This window comes from Heliangelus exortis, chromosome 6, assembly GCF_036169615.1.
Source record: "Heliangelus exortis chromosome 6, bHelExo1.hap1, whole genome shotgun sequence".
Lineage (NCBI taxonomy): Eukaryota > Metazoa > Chordata > Aves > Apodiformes > Trochilidae > Heliangelus > Heliangelus exortis.
Window position 1 is genome coordinate 16153705 of NC_092427.1, and position 18412 is coordinate 16172116.

At 40.5% G+C, this 18412-nt stretch overlaps 1 protein-coding gene across 1 annotated transcript; it reads right to left on the reverse strand.

Moving 5' to 3' along the window:
- Positions 1-454: 454 nt before the first annotated feature.
- Positions 455-17849, reverse strand: ACADL (acyl-CoA dehydrogenase long chain). Its single transcript, XM_071746883.1, has 11 exons — positions 17152-17849; positions 15393-15554; positions 13000-13137; positions 12397-12561; positions 11380-11446; positions 9938-10102; positions 9073-9174; positions 7320-7433; positions 5159-5286; positions 2775-2861; positions 455-1066 (listed from the first exon to the last, which is right to left on the reverse strand). The coding sequence occupies exons 1-11, from the start codon at positions 17223-17225 to the stop codon at positions 973-975; spliced, it is 1296 nt and encodes a 431-aa protein (XP_071602984.1). The 5' UTR covers positions 17226-17849; the 3' UTR covers positions 455-972.
- Positions 17850-18412: the final 563 nt, after the last annotated feature.

Sequence of the window (18412 nt, forward strand, 5' to 3'; positions counted from 1 at the left end):
GCCCGGGGGCGGGACTTGGCCAGGGGACGGTCGCCTCCCATTGGCCCAGAGCCTGACGCGGGGGCAGGGCTCCTGCCGCGCGCGCACCTCAGCAAGGCGGGAGGGGAGGGGCGGGGAGGAGGCGGGCGGAGAGGCGTTCCCTGCGCCTGGCGGGGCTGTGAGGGGGGACCCGCTCCCTGTCAACACAGCCCCGGGGAACATAATTTTTAAGCCTCGCTCGGAAAAAAAAATAAAATAAAAATTAATAATAATAATATAAAAAAAAAAAATCGCATTTTTACTGTGGATAAGCACTTGGAAATAGTAGTGCTTATCCCAGCACTACTATTTCCAACATCCCAGTACCACCTTCCCGCCCTTGAAACTCCCCCTCAAAACTCCGAGCTGAACACAGGCAGAGAGGAAGCATCCCCGTTTTCCCCTGGCTTTATAGGAATGCAGACAACCATGAGACTGCATAGAAATGCTTTATTATAGTTATTTGAAGAAAATTAAAATAAGGCATTCTGGGTTACACGTAAACACTCAGGTCGGCATTACGCTCCCTTCCCCCACAGCAAGTGTGTAGTAACCATAGCAAAAAATTCAGTGACACAGTGATATTTGTCAAGTGGAAATACGAGTTCTAAGTTAAATGTTAATATAACTTTTATTTGTTAAGGAAGTGGCTTCTCTGGAGAAGAGATCTGCTTCTGAAAAGCAAGGGTTGGATTCAACACCCATGATCTTCCAGACATTATAATTCTTTTACTACTGGAACTTTTGGAACCCAGAAAACTACTGTGTTTTCCAAAGATATTTAACTTAATTTAAATACTAGATATCCTGCATATAAGCCCACTGTTGTGACTAACATTTTAAAACAGTGTCACTTCCTTGAAAGTGATTTTACTTACACTTTGATACTTGATTTAATACCATATAGTAATACAAAAGATTCTGGAAGACTCTCCAAAATAGTGAGCATCTGACCTACTTGTCACTGACAATATCTCTAGCAATCAGCTCCTTCATTATTTCATTGGTGCCACCATAGATTGGCTGAACACGGGCATCCACAAAAGCTCTGAGGGGAAAAAAAAAAACAAAACAAGGAAAAATGTAAAAGACCCCACAACTCCTCAGAATGGATACAGAAGTAGAAGAAAACTTTATCAAATTTTATCCTTGAAGATTCCTTTTTTCACAGTATGCTATTCCCATTTTTCAAGTTCATGTTTTCAGAGAGGCTTCACCTACATAAAGTATTTCCCCTTTCCAAGGTCCTGTGCCAAGCTAGGCATTTGGTCAGTTTCTCTTCCAAGGGTTTTTCCTTACATTGTAAAGTACCCGCTACCACCCCTACTTAAACATAATTACATTAAAGTGCTGTAAACCCAGTACTAACTCACCACCAAAGCCCCCTTCACCCACCCTCCAGACCCACAAGACACAGGTGTCTGGTTGTTGTGAACACACAACTCCTGCAGAGCCTAACTGAGAAGTTACCATGGTAATTTCCTCTAATGCCCTGGCCTGTCTGATCCTGTCAAGAGGGCTGCTCACAGAGCAGTCAGTTCTCTCTTTGAGGTGGGACTCAAACACCTTGGGAGGAAAAGTGCCAACTGTTTTCACCTTGGCTGGCTACAGCCTTCTACTGACACCATCTCCACTTGGGCCAACAGCCAAAAAGCTGCACACAGCCAAACCTTTTCCATCTTCATGCTGGAACTGGCCCCAGTACAGGCACAGGACAATGACAGAATGCTTTTCCATCTTAATTCTGCTCCACTATAGACAGCAGCAGCCCAGAAGCAATGCAGCATTCTCTGGAAACATGTTGATGAACTACAGGGATAATAAAACCCTATAGGGTTTTATTATCACAGCACACATAGGCAGGCAGGGGTTTGAGGACACCCTCAACAGGGTTTGCTGTCCTTCCTATCTGGTAAGATAGGGTGTAGAACACTTAAAGTTGCACTCATGAAAAACATGCAGGATGACCTTACTTTAAAGCAGTGCCCCATACTCTTAATGTATTTGGAATTTTAAAAAAACTACTCAGTTAAAATATTAAAAGCATAGCAGTCCTGTTTTTGTTAGTTCTATACTATGAGATTAAGCCCCCCTTTAAACAAAAAGCAAACTAAACCAAAAAAACCAAAACAAACCAAGCAATCAACAAAACCACCAAAATCTCTACTTCTATTGATGTGGCAAATGACATGTACACAAAATAAAACAAATCTTTACAGGTAATCTACAAGGAAATATAAAGAGCTCCATAAATGTCCCTGAACTCAAGTAAGCAAAAAACTGCAAACAGCAAATTCCCCCCTATGTATAATTTAGTTTTTTTCATTTAGAAAGGTGTAAAAGCCAGTCATACTCTTGACTAGGCACATTGTTATTTGGTATTATTACAAAGAATTTAGAAGGAATGTTTTCTTTCTTTCATATGTATGCATGCAATTTCAGAACAGACAAACAAGCTCCCCTAATTTTAATTTTTACATTGCTTTTCTGCTTTTTCAATTAAAATTTTCTTCTAGAAAATCAACTTCTGTTCTGTGAAAAGTGGTAACAATTGCTTAACAGCTTATGAATTATCTGGAGAATGAAAACAAAGCCTTCCTGCAGAGCTCTGCACAGTGGATTGACCTTCAATAAACATGGTGGGAAAGGGAACAGTAAATCACTATTAACACAAAAACAACAGATACGTAAAGGAAGTGCCTTATTTTACTTTGATGGCAATCTTTCATCATTCAAGTCTGAAATATTACACTTACTTTGCAATTGGATACTCCCACATGTACCCCCATCCTCCATGCAGTTGCACACACTGAGTTGCTATGCTGTTTTGGAGATCAGAACACCTTAAATGGTCAAAAATAAAATTGTTTTTTTAGAAGGATGTTTTGCTGTGGCACGTTACTAGAGATACAAATAAGTTCACAAGACAAATATAACCAAACTTTTTACTCTCTATAACCCATGTTAACTGATGGCCATTAAAATACTTGATCTTATGAATCACCTTTTCTTTCTGGAAAGAAATGAATACATTAAATTGAACAGTATTCAAGATTTGTTCTCATTACAGAAGAATTTTTAGAGAGGGAAAGCTTTCAAAAGAGACAAGCTTGTTTACCTTTTTCACAGGCCAAGAGATTTCTTTTGTAAAGCAGGTTGATGTAGTCTCGTTTCTTATCAAATTCCCCAGCTGTGTCAAAAATTAACAGCATCATAGGCTTTCCCCACCACCACTTGTAACACAGCAGAATGCTCTTTGAATAAAACCATCACCTGGGCATAATTTATTTTCCTCCAAATATTCAGTTTTCAGTTCTAAGAAATACTGTAATTCTTAAACAGGATTCTCCACTGCAAAATATGGAATTATTTCACGATCTTAAAACGTACATTTTTAGTAGCATTTTGCTTTGTGAACCTTCCCTCTAGAATATGCCAGACAATGTATCATTTACAGTTGATGTCCTCTATCTCAGTTTTTGGAAAGCTACATAATTGATGTTATTTCAAACACCTGAAAATTAGATGAAAGAACCCACACAATTTTAACTGCATTGCAAGTTCAAGTTAAAACTGAAATATGAGGCACCTTCTAAGCATGCAACTTTCAGAATGGCAACAGAAGTAAGAAAATGACAATTCAAGCCAACTGATCATCATGGAATAATTTGAGAGTCCTTTTTTCCTAACCAACTCTCTGCCCTGTCCAATTAAATCCTTACAGTTTATTATACCAAATTTAAATATGCAACAGTGAGATATCACAACTGTTCTTCCTGAATATATTTTTTAATTAATTTAGCTACATAATACAACCTACCACCACAAGAAAAAAAACCCAACAACCTACGGACCTTTCATCAGATATCAGAATAGGCACAATCTAAGTTTTAAAATTCTTTAAAGTTCAATTCAAGCCATTGACTGTGCAAAAAGGTTTGAAAGAAAATTAACTGGAGATGGTCTCCTGAAATAGAAAGGAAGAAAACAGTTCTACAGTCAAACATTTTCTAGATCACATAAGAGTTTTATGGTAGTGAGCCACAGGGATTCCATTAGGGAAAGGCATTAACATTAACATGAGGGTGGGAGAATTTCAAATGCCTCACTTTGACAAATGCATTGAGGAAGAAAGTCTGTATCTGAGCTGGCACTAATTATTTCCTCCTCTTAGAAACTGAATGCCCCTGCTTGCCTACCTGGTACTTGTAGGTAAATCAGTGCCAGCAGTAGCACTCCATCAAAATCCTTTTTTTCACTGTAAATATTCTCTCTGGCTTCCCTTAGTATTAACTACTCATTTGCTCTATACTTACTTTTAGAAGTCTAGAATCCGTAAACCTCTTTATCTTCAAAAAAATTTGTTTGTTTCTGTCTGATGTGCCAGAGTTTTTTCTCCCATCTTTGCAAGCAAAATAAAACTATACAAACTAAGGTGCCACTATCTCAGATCCTTCCACTCATCCAGCTCTCTCTGGTAAAACCCAAGTTAACAGATAACACCACCAAGTACAGGCAGAAGGAGGAGGATTCCTGGCCAGTAAAGGCAAGCACTGTTTAGTCTCAGTTACAACAATAGCTGCAGCCAACTATTTCTTTCCAAAACCAGATAGCTTCAAAAACAGGCTGGGTCAAACACCTATTGCTACAGAACATTAACTAAAAAAGTACCATGAGCTTCAGGTAAATCTACATGTTTAAATAAACAAACCACAAAACAAAACAAACCCACAATATAAAGCAGGTATCTCTCCATTAAAAAAACAAAAACAACAAAACCAAAACCAAACACACACAACAACAACTTGCTACATTAAAACACAAATATTTGTCTAAATACCAATGAAGTACTCACTTTTACTTGAAGCAAAAGCCGAGTTCTGATCTCATTATTAATGGAACCCTATTTTAAAAGCATATTACTTTGAAACTTATCCACTTCACCAACACTGGTTTTCACCTTAACTAAGATTATTGTTAATTACATCATAACATTAAAGGTCTCTGTTAGTAGTGACATTGCTGGCTTCTAATCAGACAATTTTATCTTTTCATTAGAGCTGAACAGTTCATTGTTTTTGTTATTAAACTCCTGTCAAGATCATACAAGTAACTCTTCAAAATTGCTTTAGGCACATACCAATACTTGGCCATAGAAGCTGTGGCAGAGTCCAGGCGTTTATCTGCATGCAGCTGCAAACAGTTGTCCATAAAAGCTCGGCCCACACAAATCTGTGTTTTCATTTCTGCCAGCTTGTGCTGTACTGTCTTATTTTGGAAGTGGACAGATGAGGCAGAAGGAAAAAAGACCAGAAGTAATACAATTTTTAAGTGATATTTGAAGCAAAGAACTGAGAAGTTTCTAGGAGCATTTGTTAGAAATCACCATTTCAAACAACTTCAGCTCTGTACATCAGAAGACAATTTCCATGCAACTATAGCTTTAACCATCCCATCACAGAAAATTACTGCCTTTTACTTCTCATACCAACTCAAAACATTATTCTAAGAGAGAAACCTGAACAAACTGAAAATATAAATTCCTAGAGAGCACAGAGTAAGAGTCACTGGGCACTTTGTCACTCTCAGCTCCCTCTTGTGGGGGAATGTCCTTTCACTCTCTAGGGCCACCAATTTCCCCAGTTACCAGTAATGTTATACTATAGATTGGATGCATTTTTCCAAGTACTCAGTTCTTCAAAGTTTAAATGATATTAAAGGAGACAAGCAAAATCAAAGGAAATTTTAGACTATTCGAAAGTTTTCCACCAGTAGAAAAGTTTCTAGATAGGAGGTAAAATCCATCACTATGGTTACATAAAATCAGACCAGGCAAGCACTTGACCATCTTGTAATTCTGGATTGGAGTGGATAAAAACACCAGCTAGAGAGAATTTATTTATTTACTTATTTCCCTGATATCAGTTAGAAAATTGTGTGACCAAACCAATTCTATGTTCTCTTGACAGTAACTATAACCTACCAGTCTACTGTTACTATAAAGAAAATATTTTATTTCAAACACTGTACTGTGTTTGTACTTTGTTTGTGTGTGACTAAATGAGTTGGGCAAAGCAGAGCTGTATTATATCCATGTTCTAGTTACTCAGCAATAACAAAAACTGAAAAGGTATGCAAGAATGGGTAACTTTGGCAAAAATAATATTCTCAATGAAGCTCACTGGCCACCTGGTGGCTGGCAGTGGGTTAGGCTAAACAAAATATTTTGGCAGTCCCTGCCTAGTGAACTACTACAGTTAGGAAATATCCCTTACCTACATGAAAAAGGTAAAGAATTATTTCTTTTGTTAAAGCTGCACACTGCATATAACTAAACTGCATCTGGATTTAGGATTTCTAAATGTTAACTTTAGAAGCGGATAAAGACCATAATTTTCTTCCAGCCTACTTCTGCCCAATTCTGCCATTTACAAATAAAGATTTAATTTTGACAAAGGAAGAAAGGCAAGATCAAGATTTCAAAATGGGTGTATTTTTTCTAGTTATTTCTTAAGTATATAAAAAAAAAATGGAGACAAAACTCCTGACCCATGAGTCACTTTTATCCTATAATTCAAACATGCAGGAGCTAGGTCTGGCTTAGCCCTAACAGTTAATGTGGTTTTCAGGAAAACTTGCTTTCTGCAGTATTGCCATGATACATCTGTGCAACTAAAGAGTGCAGGTATAAACATCCCAAAACACAATTAACTACCACTGTCAGGAGTGAGGTATCCTCACAGAGAATGACCAACAGTTCTACACACATTCACCTAAACACCCAGCCAGCTGGTTGCTGAGGAAATTGCATTACAACACCCATAAAGCTGAACACAAACACCTCTGCAGGCACTCATGTAGCAAGGTCATTGCCTGGGAGCCCCTATCAACATCAAAGCTTATTTTTCTGTTGAAGAACACAGTACCTGCACATGCACCAAGCTTTTCTGCACTCTGTAAGATCCCAGGCAGATTCAGAACTACATGCAGGTCCTGTGATCAGGGCCTCTGACAGTAAAGTGCAAGCCTAAGAGAAACATGGTAATTTTTTTTCCTCAGCAGCAAAAAGCCAGTATAATTTCTGCCTGGATACTTCACTTCAAAAGCAGACCATTGGGAGGTATCTAACTGGATGGTAAAAATACGCTCTTGAAGGTTTTTGTGGTGGGAGGGTTTTATTATTTTTGTTTTTAAAAAAAATGGGCACAGAGACAAACAACACCCAAAGCCCAACTTATGCCCAGTGATTGTCATTTGCTCCCTTTTTCACACAAAGCCATAAGCTTTCAGTTAAAACTCACCTGTAGGTGTGAAATGGTCTTCCCAAAAGCTTTTCTTTGCCTCACATAATTCCTCGTTTCTTCAAACATGAACTCACAGCTGGCAAGAGCCATATCAGCAATCAGCAGTCTTTCCTTTTAAAACACAAATTACATAATCTGGTTGAATTAGTCCTACATTTCTCTGCATCAGATGCACAACTGGGACACAGATGTTCAGTGTTGTTCATTAAGGGAGGGGGCAGAAGTCACACTAAGTATCAAGCCAGGCTCTCTGCATTACTGAAATTAATGAGAGGGACAAATGACTCCCTGTCTAAAGCTCACTTTTAAGTGGTTTCAGGGTTAATGTTCTATCACAACAATGACTCAAACAATAGCTACAAATCAACCACAGGATCCAATACTGACTGAAAAATTCACAGTGAATTGTATTTCAATTACTGGCTTCCACTGCTCAGTTAAAACAACTGCATTTAATTTCTGTAGGACACCTCCAGAAAAAACAATCTATTAAGAAACCTGTCTGCTTTTTCCTTCATAAAATGCTGAAAACCAGAAACTATGTACAGAACAATTACTTCTAGCACCACTAAAATCATCAGATGCATCATGTTGAACCTCTTCAGTGCATCTATTTCTTTATAGCAGAGATTCTTTAAAGGATTCTTTGATCAGGTTTTGGTTTTACTCATAGCGTAAAATTAAATACATATGATCCCTACCAGATGATGCAAACACAGTCAATTTTGATGAAGCACAGCCACATTCTGAAAATGCACATTGTCTCCTTGTCCTCCCAAATAATTCCAAAACTTTGTAAACCATTATTTTCACTATCAAGGTATTGTAATAAATAAGCAATTTCTTTATTTTGCTATATGGACAGAGTTCCTTACATCCTTAGTATGCTTCTACTGGTCAAAGATTTGGAACAGCAGCGCTTGCTTGTTTCTTTAAAGAGAATGTTTCAGATGCATCCAAGACCTCCAAGCTGTTTAATTTATTAAGCACTGTAATCCTTGTTAGAAGCATGCAATAAAACCAAGGCATGTTCTTTTAAATACACTACCTTAAGCTCAAGTTCTTCAGTAGCTGGGTTGTTGATTGAGAGACCTGGCTTTGAGCTGGTGGGATATCAACACTTACCAGTGCCCAAATAATTGCACTTTTAGAACTAGGACCCGTGTTCTTCATTTTTATCAACACAATGTTGGCTACATTGTGATTCTGACATCCTGATTCTAATCATAGATCATAGAATTGGCTGGGTTGGAAGGGACCTCGGAGATCATCAAGTCCAACCCTTGACCCACCGCTGCAGTTACCAGCCCATGGCACTGAGTGCCACATCCAGGCTCTTTTTAAATATCTCCAGGGACAGAGAGTCCACCACTTCACTGGGCAGCCCATTCCAATGCTTGATCACCCTCTCTGTAAAGAAATTCTTTCTAATATCTAACTTAAATTCCCCTGGCACAACTTAAGACCATGCCCTCTTGTCTTGTTGAAAGTCATCTGGGAAAAGAGACCAACCCCCCCCTGGCTCCAACCTCCTTTCAGGGAGTTGTAGAGAGTGATGAGGTCTCCCCTGAGCCTCCTCTTCTCCAGGCTGAACAGCCCCAGTTCCCTCAGCCTCTCTTCATAGGGTCTGTGCTCGAGGTTCTGAGCGCAGGGTGGCTCCCCATGATATATAATCTTCAAGACTAAGGCAGATTCTTGCCACGAGAAAAATTCTCTGTATTTTTCCTACAAACACTCATGTTTCTCTTACCTGTGGGAGCTCTGCCATCAGATAATAGAAGCCTTTGTTCTCTTTTCCAAGCAAGGCACTAGCTGGCAACCGCACATCTTCAAAAAATAGCTCTGCTGTGTCCTAGAGATTTTTAAATGCAACAGTTTATGAACTGACATTCTCATATCTTCATTCTACTTCTCCTGTCGCTGTCGTCCCTCCCCCCCACTTTTTTTTTTTTTTTTTTTTTTTTTTTTTTTTTTTTTTTTTTTTTTTTTTTTTTTTTTTTTTTTTTTTTTTTTTGCTACTGTTACATTAACCTGGTATCTTAGACTCATTTAGGTTGGAAAGGTCCTCCAGAGTTCATCTAGTTCATCTCCTTCTCAAAGCAGGTCCAGTAAAGCAAGCAGCTGAGGGCTTAGTCCAGTTATGCTTTCCAAAGCTCCAAAGATAACGTTTCCCTGACCTGTCTGGTCCCCTGTTCCAGTATCTGATCATTTTAATGAGAATTTTTCTGAATACCTACTTAGAATTTTCCTTAATGTAATTTGTGACCCTTATCACTCTCCCTTTCACTGTACTCCTCTAAAAAGAATCTGGTTCCACCATCTCTACAGCCAACTGTTAGGCAGCTACAGACACCAGTAAGATCCTGTCCTTTCCAGCTTCTTCATAGTGCACAAATCCAGCTTCGTCAGCCCCTCCTTGCATATCACATGCTTCAAACTTCCACAGGCAAACCTAGCATACATCCTTTGCACAGATACTGATTAAATTTATTGTCTAAAGCCTAAGAGCTGGAATAGCACCAGTATAATTTTACATTTATTTAGCTAATGCTAGGCATTAAGTGGTTTTAGACTTCCTCCAAGTCTATTATGTGTTAAGGGTTGTATGAACTCACTTGAGCTTTCAAGCCAATTTTGTTCAGTTTGCGTCCTTTGATGAAACCTTTTGTTCCATTTTCCACCAGAAAAAGGCTGATCCCATGAGCAGGGGATTTGGCCTCCCGGTTTGTCACTGCCACCACAATCACTACATCACTCATCCAACCATTAGTGATGAACACCTGTGAAAAAATCCAACTCAAAATAAGGCCACAAGGTAGGTAGACTAATGTTAAGAGATCATCAAGCAGCAGAAAGAAAAAATTTGACACTTTCACAGAACTGAAATGCAAGGTTTAAATACCCATAACAATTTTAAGCTTTCTGAATTAATTATTTTGGAAAAAAGTCTATTAATCTAGGTATTATTTTGAGAAGTAATAACATGGGCCAGAAGTGTTTTGTTAAATAATGCACAGATCTGTGTCTTTTGTCTGTCCACTGATGAAGAAATATAGTATCAAATGTGGATACTGATGAAGACAGAGGTTTTCCTAGAAATCGAATTAGCAATGTATACCACTCAAAACTATTAATGGCTTCTTTTAACAGTTACTTACTATAATTCTGTAGAATAATTCATGAACCTGCCAAAGTAATGCATCTTAATTCCAGCAAAAGCAATGAGCTGCCTGTTCTGCTTGGCTTTAGCCATGCAGCATGAGCAAGCACCCTTTGAACACCTTTATGTACATACTCCCTTGCACACATTCTCACCATCTAAAATCCTGCTAAGGCCAGAAATCTCTACCAGTTCCATGTTACCATCAGGAGTACAAAGGAGGGAGGAAGAGAAAATTAACAGTTCAGATCTCAAAATAAAAAACCAAAACAAATAAAATGAAGCTGTTGAACTGACACTTTCATTTCAACACCATTTTTGCCTTCTTGTTTTATAACTGCAATGAAAGAGGAGGTTAATGCTTTGCAACAGTTGGACAACACACAAAGAACACCTGATACAGCAGTTTTTTTCTTATAATATAACCAGCAGGCTCTCAAAGATTCCACAGATTGCATTGTGGCAACATGATCTTTTACTCAGGACACAGAAGATTCACAGTGGCTGTGTGTATATATAATGTTTTTCTGTCCAATTTCAAGACTGAAAACCAGCCCCAGTCCTGCTTGTACTACAAAGGGCTTTAAGTTTCCCTTTTCTTGCCAGTTTATGGGTAAAGAGGCCTGTGGTAGGGTTTTTTAAAAAAATACAAAAAGAACCAACTCAAGCTCTTCCATAAACTAGACAATAAATTGCCAGCAGTAGAAATACTTTAAGTTTTATAAAAAAAAGTAACTGGAAAAGAACCCACAACATATCCACAAAAAAATCCAGAAACAACACAACCCCAAACCTGGAAGGACTAGGGGGAGACACTAACAGTGGTGTACAACCATCACTGTCTAAATCCATTCTGTCCCCAAAGCCTGTGAGTGTTACACGTGTCTGTTCACTCACCTTACTCCCATTAAGAATCCAGTCACTTCCATCCTTTTTCGCAAATGTTCGTACTCCCTGCAAGTCACTAAAAAGAAATTCAAAAGGTTCCTCAGGAAACCATTGCAAAAACTGCAATTTGTATCTTGAACTGTACCCTATGTAAAATAAATCTTATACTAGCCAGACACAGGCTGAGTGAAAGTGCATACCAGGATAATGAAACATGGTGAAAAGGCCAAGAGCATAACAGAACCCACAAGCATGCTGCAGCAAGGGATGGTAAATCTACACAATTGTACAAGAGCATGAGATTCCATTTTAACCCATCTGCTCGTAGAAGGTGTTTTAATACAAGCACTGACACCAGTGGGTCAGCATCCCCTTATGTCAACATGCCTTAAGATGACAAACAGCAGACAAATTCACATCCTCTAAGCAGGCTCAACTCTGATGAGGAAGCTCTGTAAAAAGCCACTGAACAACGTCTACCATCTGCAGTAGCATGACATCAACAGGTTTTGCTCTTCACCTGTCCCTTTCTGTTTAGAAACCAGCCAGATGAGCTGTGCCTGCTGCAAACATGTTCTGTCTGCCCTTCAGTAAGGATGGACAAGAAGGGATATTTCTCTGTTCGAAAGGATTCAGAGGAAAGAAAGTAAGGTATTCTGCTCCACAACAAAAGCTAATAGTAAAGTTAAGCCCTCTCTATTAAGGTATGTAGTTTTCTCCTGACATTTTATATTAAAACTATGTTCATGTGACAACCAAGTTAGTAACTATAAGCCCAGACCACAAAAATAAATACAATGTGTACCTACGCACAATAGGATGATATTGAAAATTATTCTGAGCAACTATCTTGGAACGACAAAGCTGTAATAAAGGAACCTAAAAGTAACAGTTGTTCTTGTGGTGCTGCCTAACCTAGGATACTGTCACTAAGATGACCATATGACCAGGAGGGTCAAATTTTTTTCCACAGAGAACATAATATTAAGTGCTGTCTACTGATTTAAAACCATTGTTTTAGCTTACCTGCCAGCCCCAGGTTCTGTCATGGCAATAGCTCCAATGCAGTTGCCTGCAATCATTTCAGGGATAAAACGTTTAACCTGCTCTTCAGAGCCATAGTTTGCAATGTAGGGCATGACTATATCTGAATGAAGGCTGAATCCTGGGCCAGTACAGTTAACATACATCCTTTGGGAGAGGGGAAAGAAAAAAGTTCAAAGAGAAGTACTACAAACATCTAAACATTATTTAAACATTGACCTTTACACAGTTAAAACAGACCCGGCATCAAAAAAAGTCCCACCACAGAAATATCCAACATAATCTGAGCTTTTGGCACTTGTATACCATTATTTAAAGATCTTATGTTCACAGCCAAATGAGAGTACAACCTATTGGACTAATTTAATGCTTCCCCCAGTCAAAGTCCAAACAATGGTGGATGACATTTGTTATTTGAACAAACATCTAGAATACTTAAAACAGGAACCATTTACATATGTCTAAACTATCCTTTTCGTGAGAAAGATAACACCATTTTCTGTAAGCAAACATATTCCACATCTTAAAAAGATACAGTCTCTTAATAATATCACTGAAATTCTTCCTGAAGTGTCTAGTACTTACTGCTCCTCCCAGACCACAGCTGAAGAGAGAATATCTGCTCCGATGCCTCCATGTTTTTCAGAGATAGCAACACCCAGCAAACCCTGTTGTCCAGCCTTTTGCCAGAGCTCCCTGCTCACCTGACCTTCCTTCTCCCATCTGCAAAACAAACACAAAAACAGTCAGGCATTAAATCCCTCACTGTCTATTTGTTATGGGCACTGCTTCACACTACAACACCCAGAGCCAGGTTTCATTGGATAGGAAAAGACTTGTGGTCTGACCAACACATAAGGTACATAGACAACTAAATTTCACAGCTAAGAAGTGGCTCAATTATACTTTTTTTATTTTTCAAGGCCACAGGTGCCACTGACATCACAGGTATAACTGTATAACAAGTTTGAATTCCTGCTCCAACATGTAACCTGATACCTAAGACTTGTTATGAAATGCAGTGCTGCCTACTGGTCCAAGTATCAGACTGGTATTTAGGAGATTTAGCCACAGCCATCTGGGTAATCACAAGGTCTTTATCTGCCTGTAAACACATTTTCCCCATGTACAAAAAGTGTAATACAAAAGTGTCTTTTGTGAAGGATTCCAGTTCTGCCAATAAGAAATGCTTTATAAGAACAGAGCACTAACACATTACTCACTTCTATACAAAACCTGTTGCCTGTGCAGCTACTGCACGTCAGTACTGTGCCTTAGCAAATTACTGCTCTGTGGTGGTTTTAAGTCTGTAAATAGGTAGTTGAGGTATATCTGCTGACAGTTTGCAAAACTTTAGCACCACAGGAGTCACTTATTCTTGGAAAAATGGTGCCTCTACTGAGTTTAGCAACTCAATAGGAAGTTGGATGGCCATCAACAAAGCCTTTTTTCTATTAACTTATTTTATTTGTAAGCCACAATTTTAAAATTCTATGGTAGGCAGATTTCAGAGACATTTCTCTGACACCTCTGTGCAGCAGACCTATACCATAGCATTTTATCCACCTTACGTACTTAAGCTCATTCCCAGCTTTTGCTCCCACACTGGAAATCTGAAACAAATCTCTCCAGTGATCTTTGCTATCCACCTCCTCCTTGCAGGGCCATTCCTGTCTCTGCTTCACCCACCAAAGCTTCTCCAGCCTCACAATAATCCACAGCTACACTCACTAATGCCACGTTTGTTTATACCAGTCCAGCTGATTATTATACTGTGCCTGAAGCCTCCTTATTTACTTGGAAGGTATGAGAACAGACTGGTTCATAGGTCACTGAACTGATGCAAGAACACAAGCCCAACTTGTTCCAGTTTCCCTAGGAAATCTTTGTGTCAGCAAGCCAGCACACAGGACCTTCAGCAACCTCAAGCTGAGGCAGAACCTGTTCACAAACCTGCACTAGAAATTACTCAACAAAGATGAGGGAAAACATGTGGGTCTACGGACAGTGTTTGACTGAGCAGTGGAAAAGCATGCTACTTTGAGGCCTTGGTTTGAGGACAAAACCAAAACACAGTAGGCAACAGCTCTGATGGAAGCTGTTTCAATTGTCTCCTGCCATTGATTTCTGCCCCACCCACTCAATTGTGCCATCTCAACTGCTTGTGGATGCACACTGTGAGCTGCACCAGGCAACTCATCCCACAGCATGGTTTAAGAACAAGCTCTTCACTGTCCCCCAGTGTTTTCACTAAAATATTTTTCAAGTAAAAATTAAGACACTACTGCAGCTTAACACTTTGTCTTCAAAAACATGTTCTAAGTTAATTTATTTTCTTTCCCCAACTATAATGTCACTGGGTACAGCTAAAATAAGGACAAAACACACCTTCTAGCTCTAGTTTATTTGAAGTACAACATATCCACTCTGTGCTGAAGACAACACATTTCCACAGGAAAAAAAAAAATTAAACAATGATATTTTGAGCAATTTCTTGGTAATACATAATCCAGCTCACCACCCTAGAGGTATTGTATTTACAAAATCTACAGCAATGTAACCTAGACACAACATCAGCCCATTGTTGGATGAGAGCAACACAACAGCGTGGGAACTGAACTGTCCCCATAACTTTATCCCCAAAACACTAGTGTCAGAGTTAATACCTAAAGGCAGGGAAACTTCTGCTGCAAGTCTGCAAACTGCACCTGTCTGCTTATCTCTGGCTTAAGATGATGATGCCAAATTGCCTACACTAAAGCTCAAAGAATGCAGTGAATTTTGGTTATGTGCAATTAATTTTTTTTTTCCATATATGACTTCCATAGGCTAGGTTGTTTGAATTGAGTAAGTTTGGAGTAGATATTACAAATTAAAACAAATGACCTGTTCATTAAGAGTAGCACTCCAAAAAGCATTTTTTGAGGAAAAAGGCACGTTATTTAGGAAAAAATGAGAACATTTAAGGGTTATCTTACTCTGCATGAAAAGGTAGCACTTCCTCCTGGAAGAACTTCCTGGCACTCTCCCTGAAGATATCATGATCTGATGAGAAGATCCTCCGGGTACCTATGTCCATCAAACTTTTAGCAAAAGATGGTTCTGGGCGCTTTGTGCCATGATGTTCAGTTTGCAGAGGACTAAAAAAGACAAGTGAAAGCATCTATTAGGACACAGGCAAAACCATTTACAAAACACTTCTAAAAGAAACATCTGTGGTGGTGGTGTTCACATCCCAAGTCTAGCAAAATGGTAGGTCCAAAGGACACCCATAATAAGTATAAAAACACAACACACACTGCACTTCACTGGGCTGTGAAAGCAGGCAAAGCAAGAGTGGTTTGTCCTTAATGCTTCAAATAAACTAACACAAATAATACATACACACACAGATAACAGGATAAAGTCCATTCAAGATGCAAAAGCCACCACTGCCTTCCCCTGTGACATGCGACTTCCAAAACATAATTCGGTTCAATTTAAAATTAGGTGTTAACTTTTCAATCAAGTGGGTTTTGTTTATTCTGCACACGCCCCCTGAAGTTCCAAAATTACAAATCCGTTATACTGAAAGTTCACACACTCAAAATAAAAGCAAACAACACTGACTTGCATTAAAGGGCTGTATAATATTCTGCAATCTCACATATAACTGCACAGTTCTAAACTTGAAAATAATGCTCTTCCTTCCCAGCTCTCAAGTGATTTTGTTGTATGTGAAGGCTAATCCTCTAGAAACTGATAAAAATATGTGCAATTTTTTTTTTTTACAGGAAAAAAAAACCTGAGACAGTAGTAAGCATCAAGAGTTGAAGCTACACAAGAGAAATATAAACAGAGAGTAACAAGAGATGGTTTAGAGCTTCTGTAGGGGGTTCAAATGTCAGAGATGACACACTACCTTAGGGCTGAAACGAAAATGCACTTCCTTGTACCTTGCATTCTTCAATTTGCTTTTATTTTATTGCCACAAAACAACAGGAAATATCAATACAGAGCTGAGCTATATTAAATGGAAAAAGCCATTTACTCTTCCTTCCTCAAACTATTTTGTTCATCTCCCCTCAGTTTCTCAGCAGTCATTGTTCTTAGTCCCACAGAGCTTTGCCGAGCCTACACTTCTTTGCTCCATTAAAATGATGGTTTTTATTTACTGCCACACGAAGTTACTCACGCTCTTCCTCACACAAAGGATTAAACACCCCTGAAACAAAGACTTATGTACTTCTAGTAATACCAGGAAGAAATGGGCAACTCGCTTAGCAGTATTTTGTACCCTCAAACCTAGGCTTCACATTCTAGACACACAGTGACTCTCTCAGAAACTCCACCCTGTATTTAAGCTAAGATGATACCGAACGATACTTAAGAACAATTTTCTGTTTAACTGCGGCTGCTCCCTAACCCCAATCCCAGCCCAAGGGACAGAACCGGAGGGTCCCCCAAAGCCCCTTCCCGCCCTCCCTCCCTCCCAATCCAAGGCCCCGGCTGCCAAGGGCCCGCGGGTGACCCACCAAGGACATCACCGGCCCATCACCTGCTGCCACCACGGGACTCGGTGCCCCCGGGCGTGGAGGGGATGTGGAGCAAAGGTCGGCCCCGTCACGGTGCCGAGCCGGGGGGACTCTGCCAGGCCGGCTGGGCTCAGACCGCAGCCCAGGGGATCACACCCTGCTCTCCACTGGCGCCCACAACCCTCCCACCCCGCCGGTACCGTCCAACGCCGGCCCCGCTCACCTAGCCTGGGCAGAGGAAGACCGGGAACCGGCAGCCCGCAATAACCCACGGCAGCGGAACAGCCGCAGCGCCATTTTGAGCAGCGGGGTGAGGGCGGAGGGCGGGGCGGCAGCGGAGTTCAAGGGGGCGGTCACGGCAGCGCCTTGCGCGTTGTAGGCGTCTAAGTGATGTTTTTGTTATCGCTTTCTTCTTGGAGCGTTTCCTGGTAGCTTCTCCTTTCCGTCAGCGCTGCTCCGCTTCTCCTCCCTTTCTGGCAAGGGGGAAGATTTCTACTTCCCCAAACCTCTCTCCCAACAGGCGCCCGTGGTAGTCATCCCTGCTTCCTCCTACCTGCGGTTGTAAATCTCTCCTCGTAAACCTGTGTTTGCAACAGGATTATTATGAAATATTCGCATTGTTATTCTTGTTCTAACGTAGGTTTGAAATCCGGTTACAAAGGGCACTAGGAACAGAGGCGACTCGGGCGCACCCGCGGAGAATGCGGTGGCCGCCACGACGAAAGCCTCCGCCATGGCGCCCTCCCTTCCTCCCTCTCTCCCAGGGAAGGCAGCAGCGGGGCCGTCCCCTCCGGGCCGGGGCTGTCAACTTTCTCCGGGTTGGCAGGACAGTTTTCCGGGAGCCTGGTGTCCCCAGCCTCGGCGAGGGCCTGAGGGTCAGCTCCCCTCGGCTGCTCCGGGCCCCTTCAGGCGGCAGGACGGGCCCTCGCTGACCCCGGCTCGGCCGGTGGTCCTTCCATCCAGGTCGTCCTGCTCGTCCTGAGTCTCCTCAGAATCTGACTCCATCTCCTGAGTGCCGATTTGGGCAATTGGGGAAAAAAATGAGCTTGTAAATGGGCATCTTCCACTGAGAAAGCAGGTCCTGTCAGCTTCCTGTACCAAAAAAACCCTGAAATAGGAACCGAAAAAACTGATGTCGTTGTGATGAGGGCTGGGTTAAAATGATACACGGTGCCCATCGGTGGGATTTGAGAGGTTTTCCTTACTCCCCACGTGGTGTTGTAGGACCTTCAGGTGTTGTCCACCAGAGTCACCGGACGACACAAAAACTGTAAGCAAAAAGTGAGGGGTTTAGCCCTGATACTTGTTGAGAAATAAAACAAAAGCTGAAAATCAAGATTGCAGTAGCTCAAAACGCAAAGACCAGCCCAGAAGGTATTTTTCGAAATATTTTCATTATAAACTAATAATTTACTGGGAGTTGCATTGTGCATGATCTATTGTAATGTTTTAAATAGATTAAAACCAAACAAAACAAAGTTGCC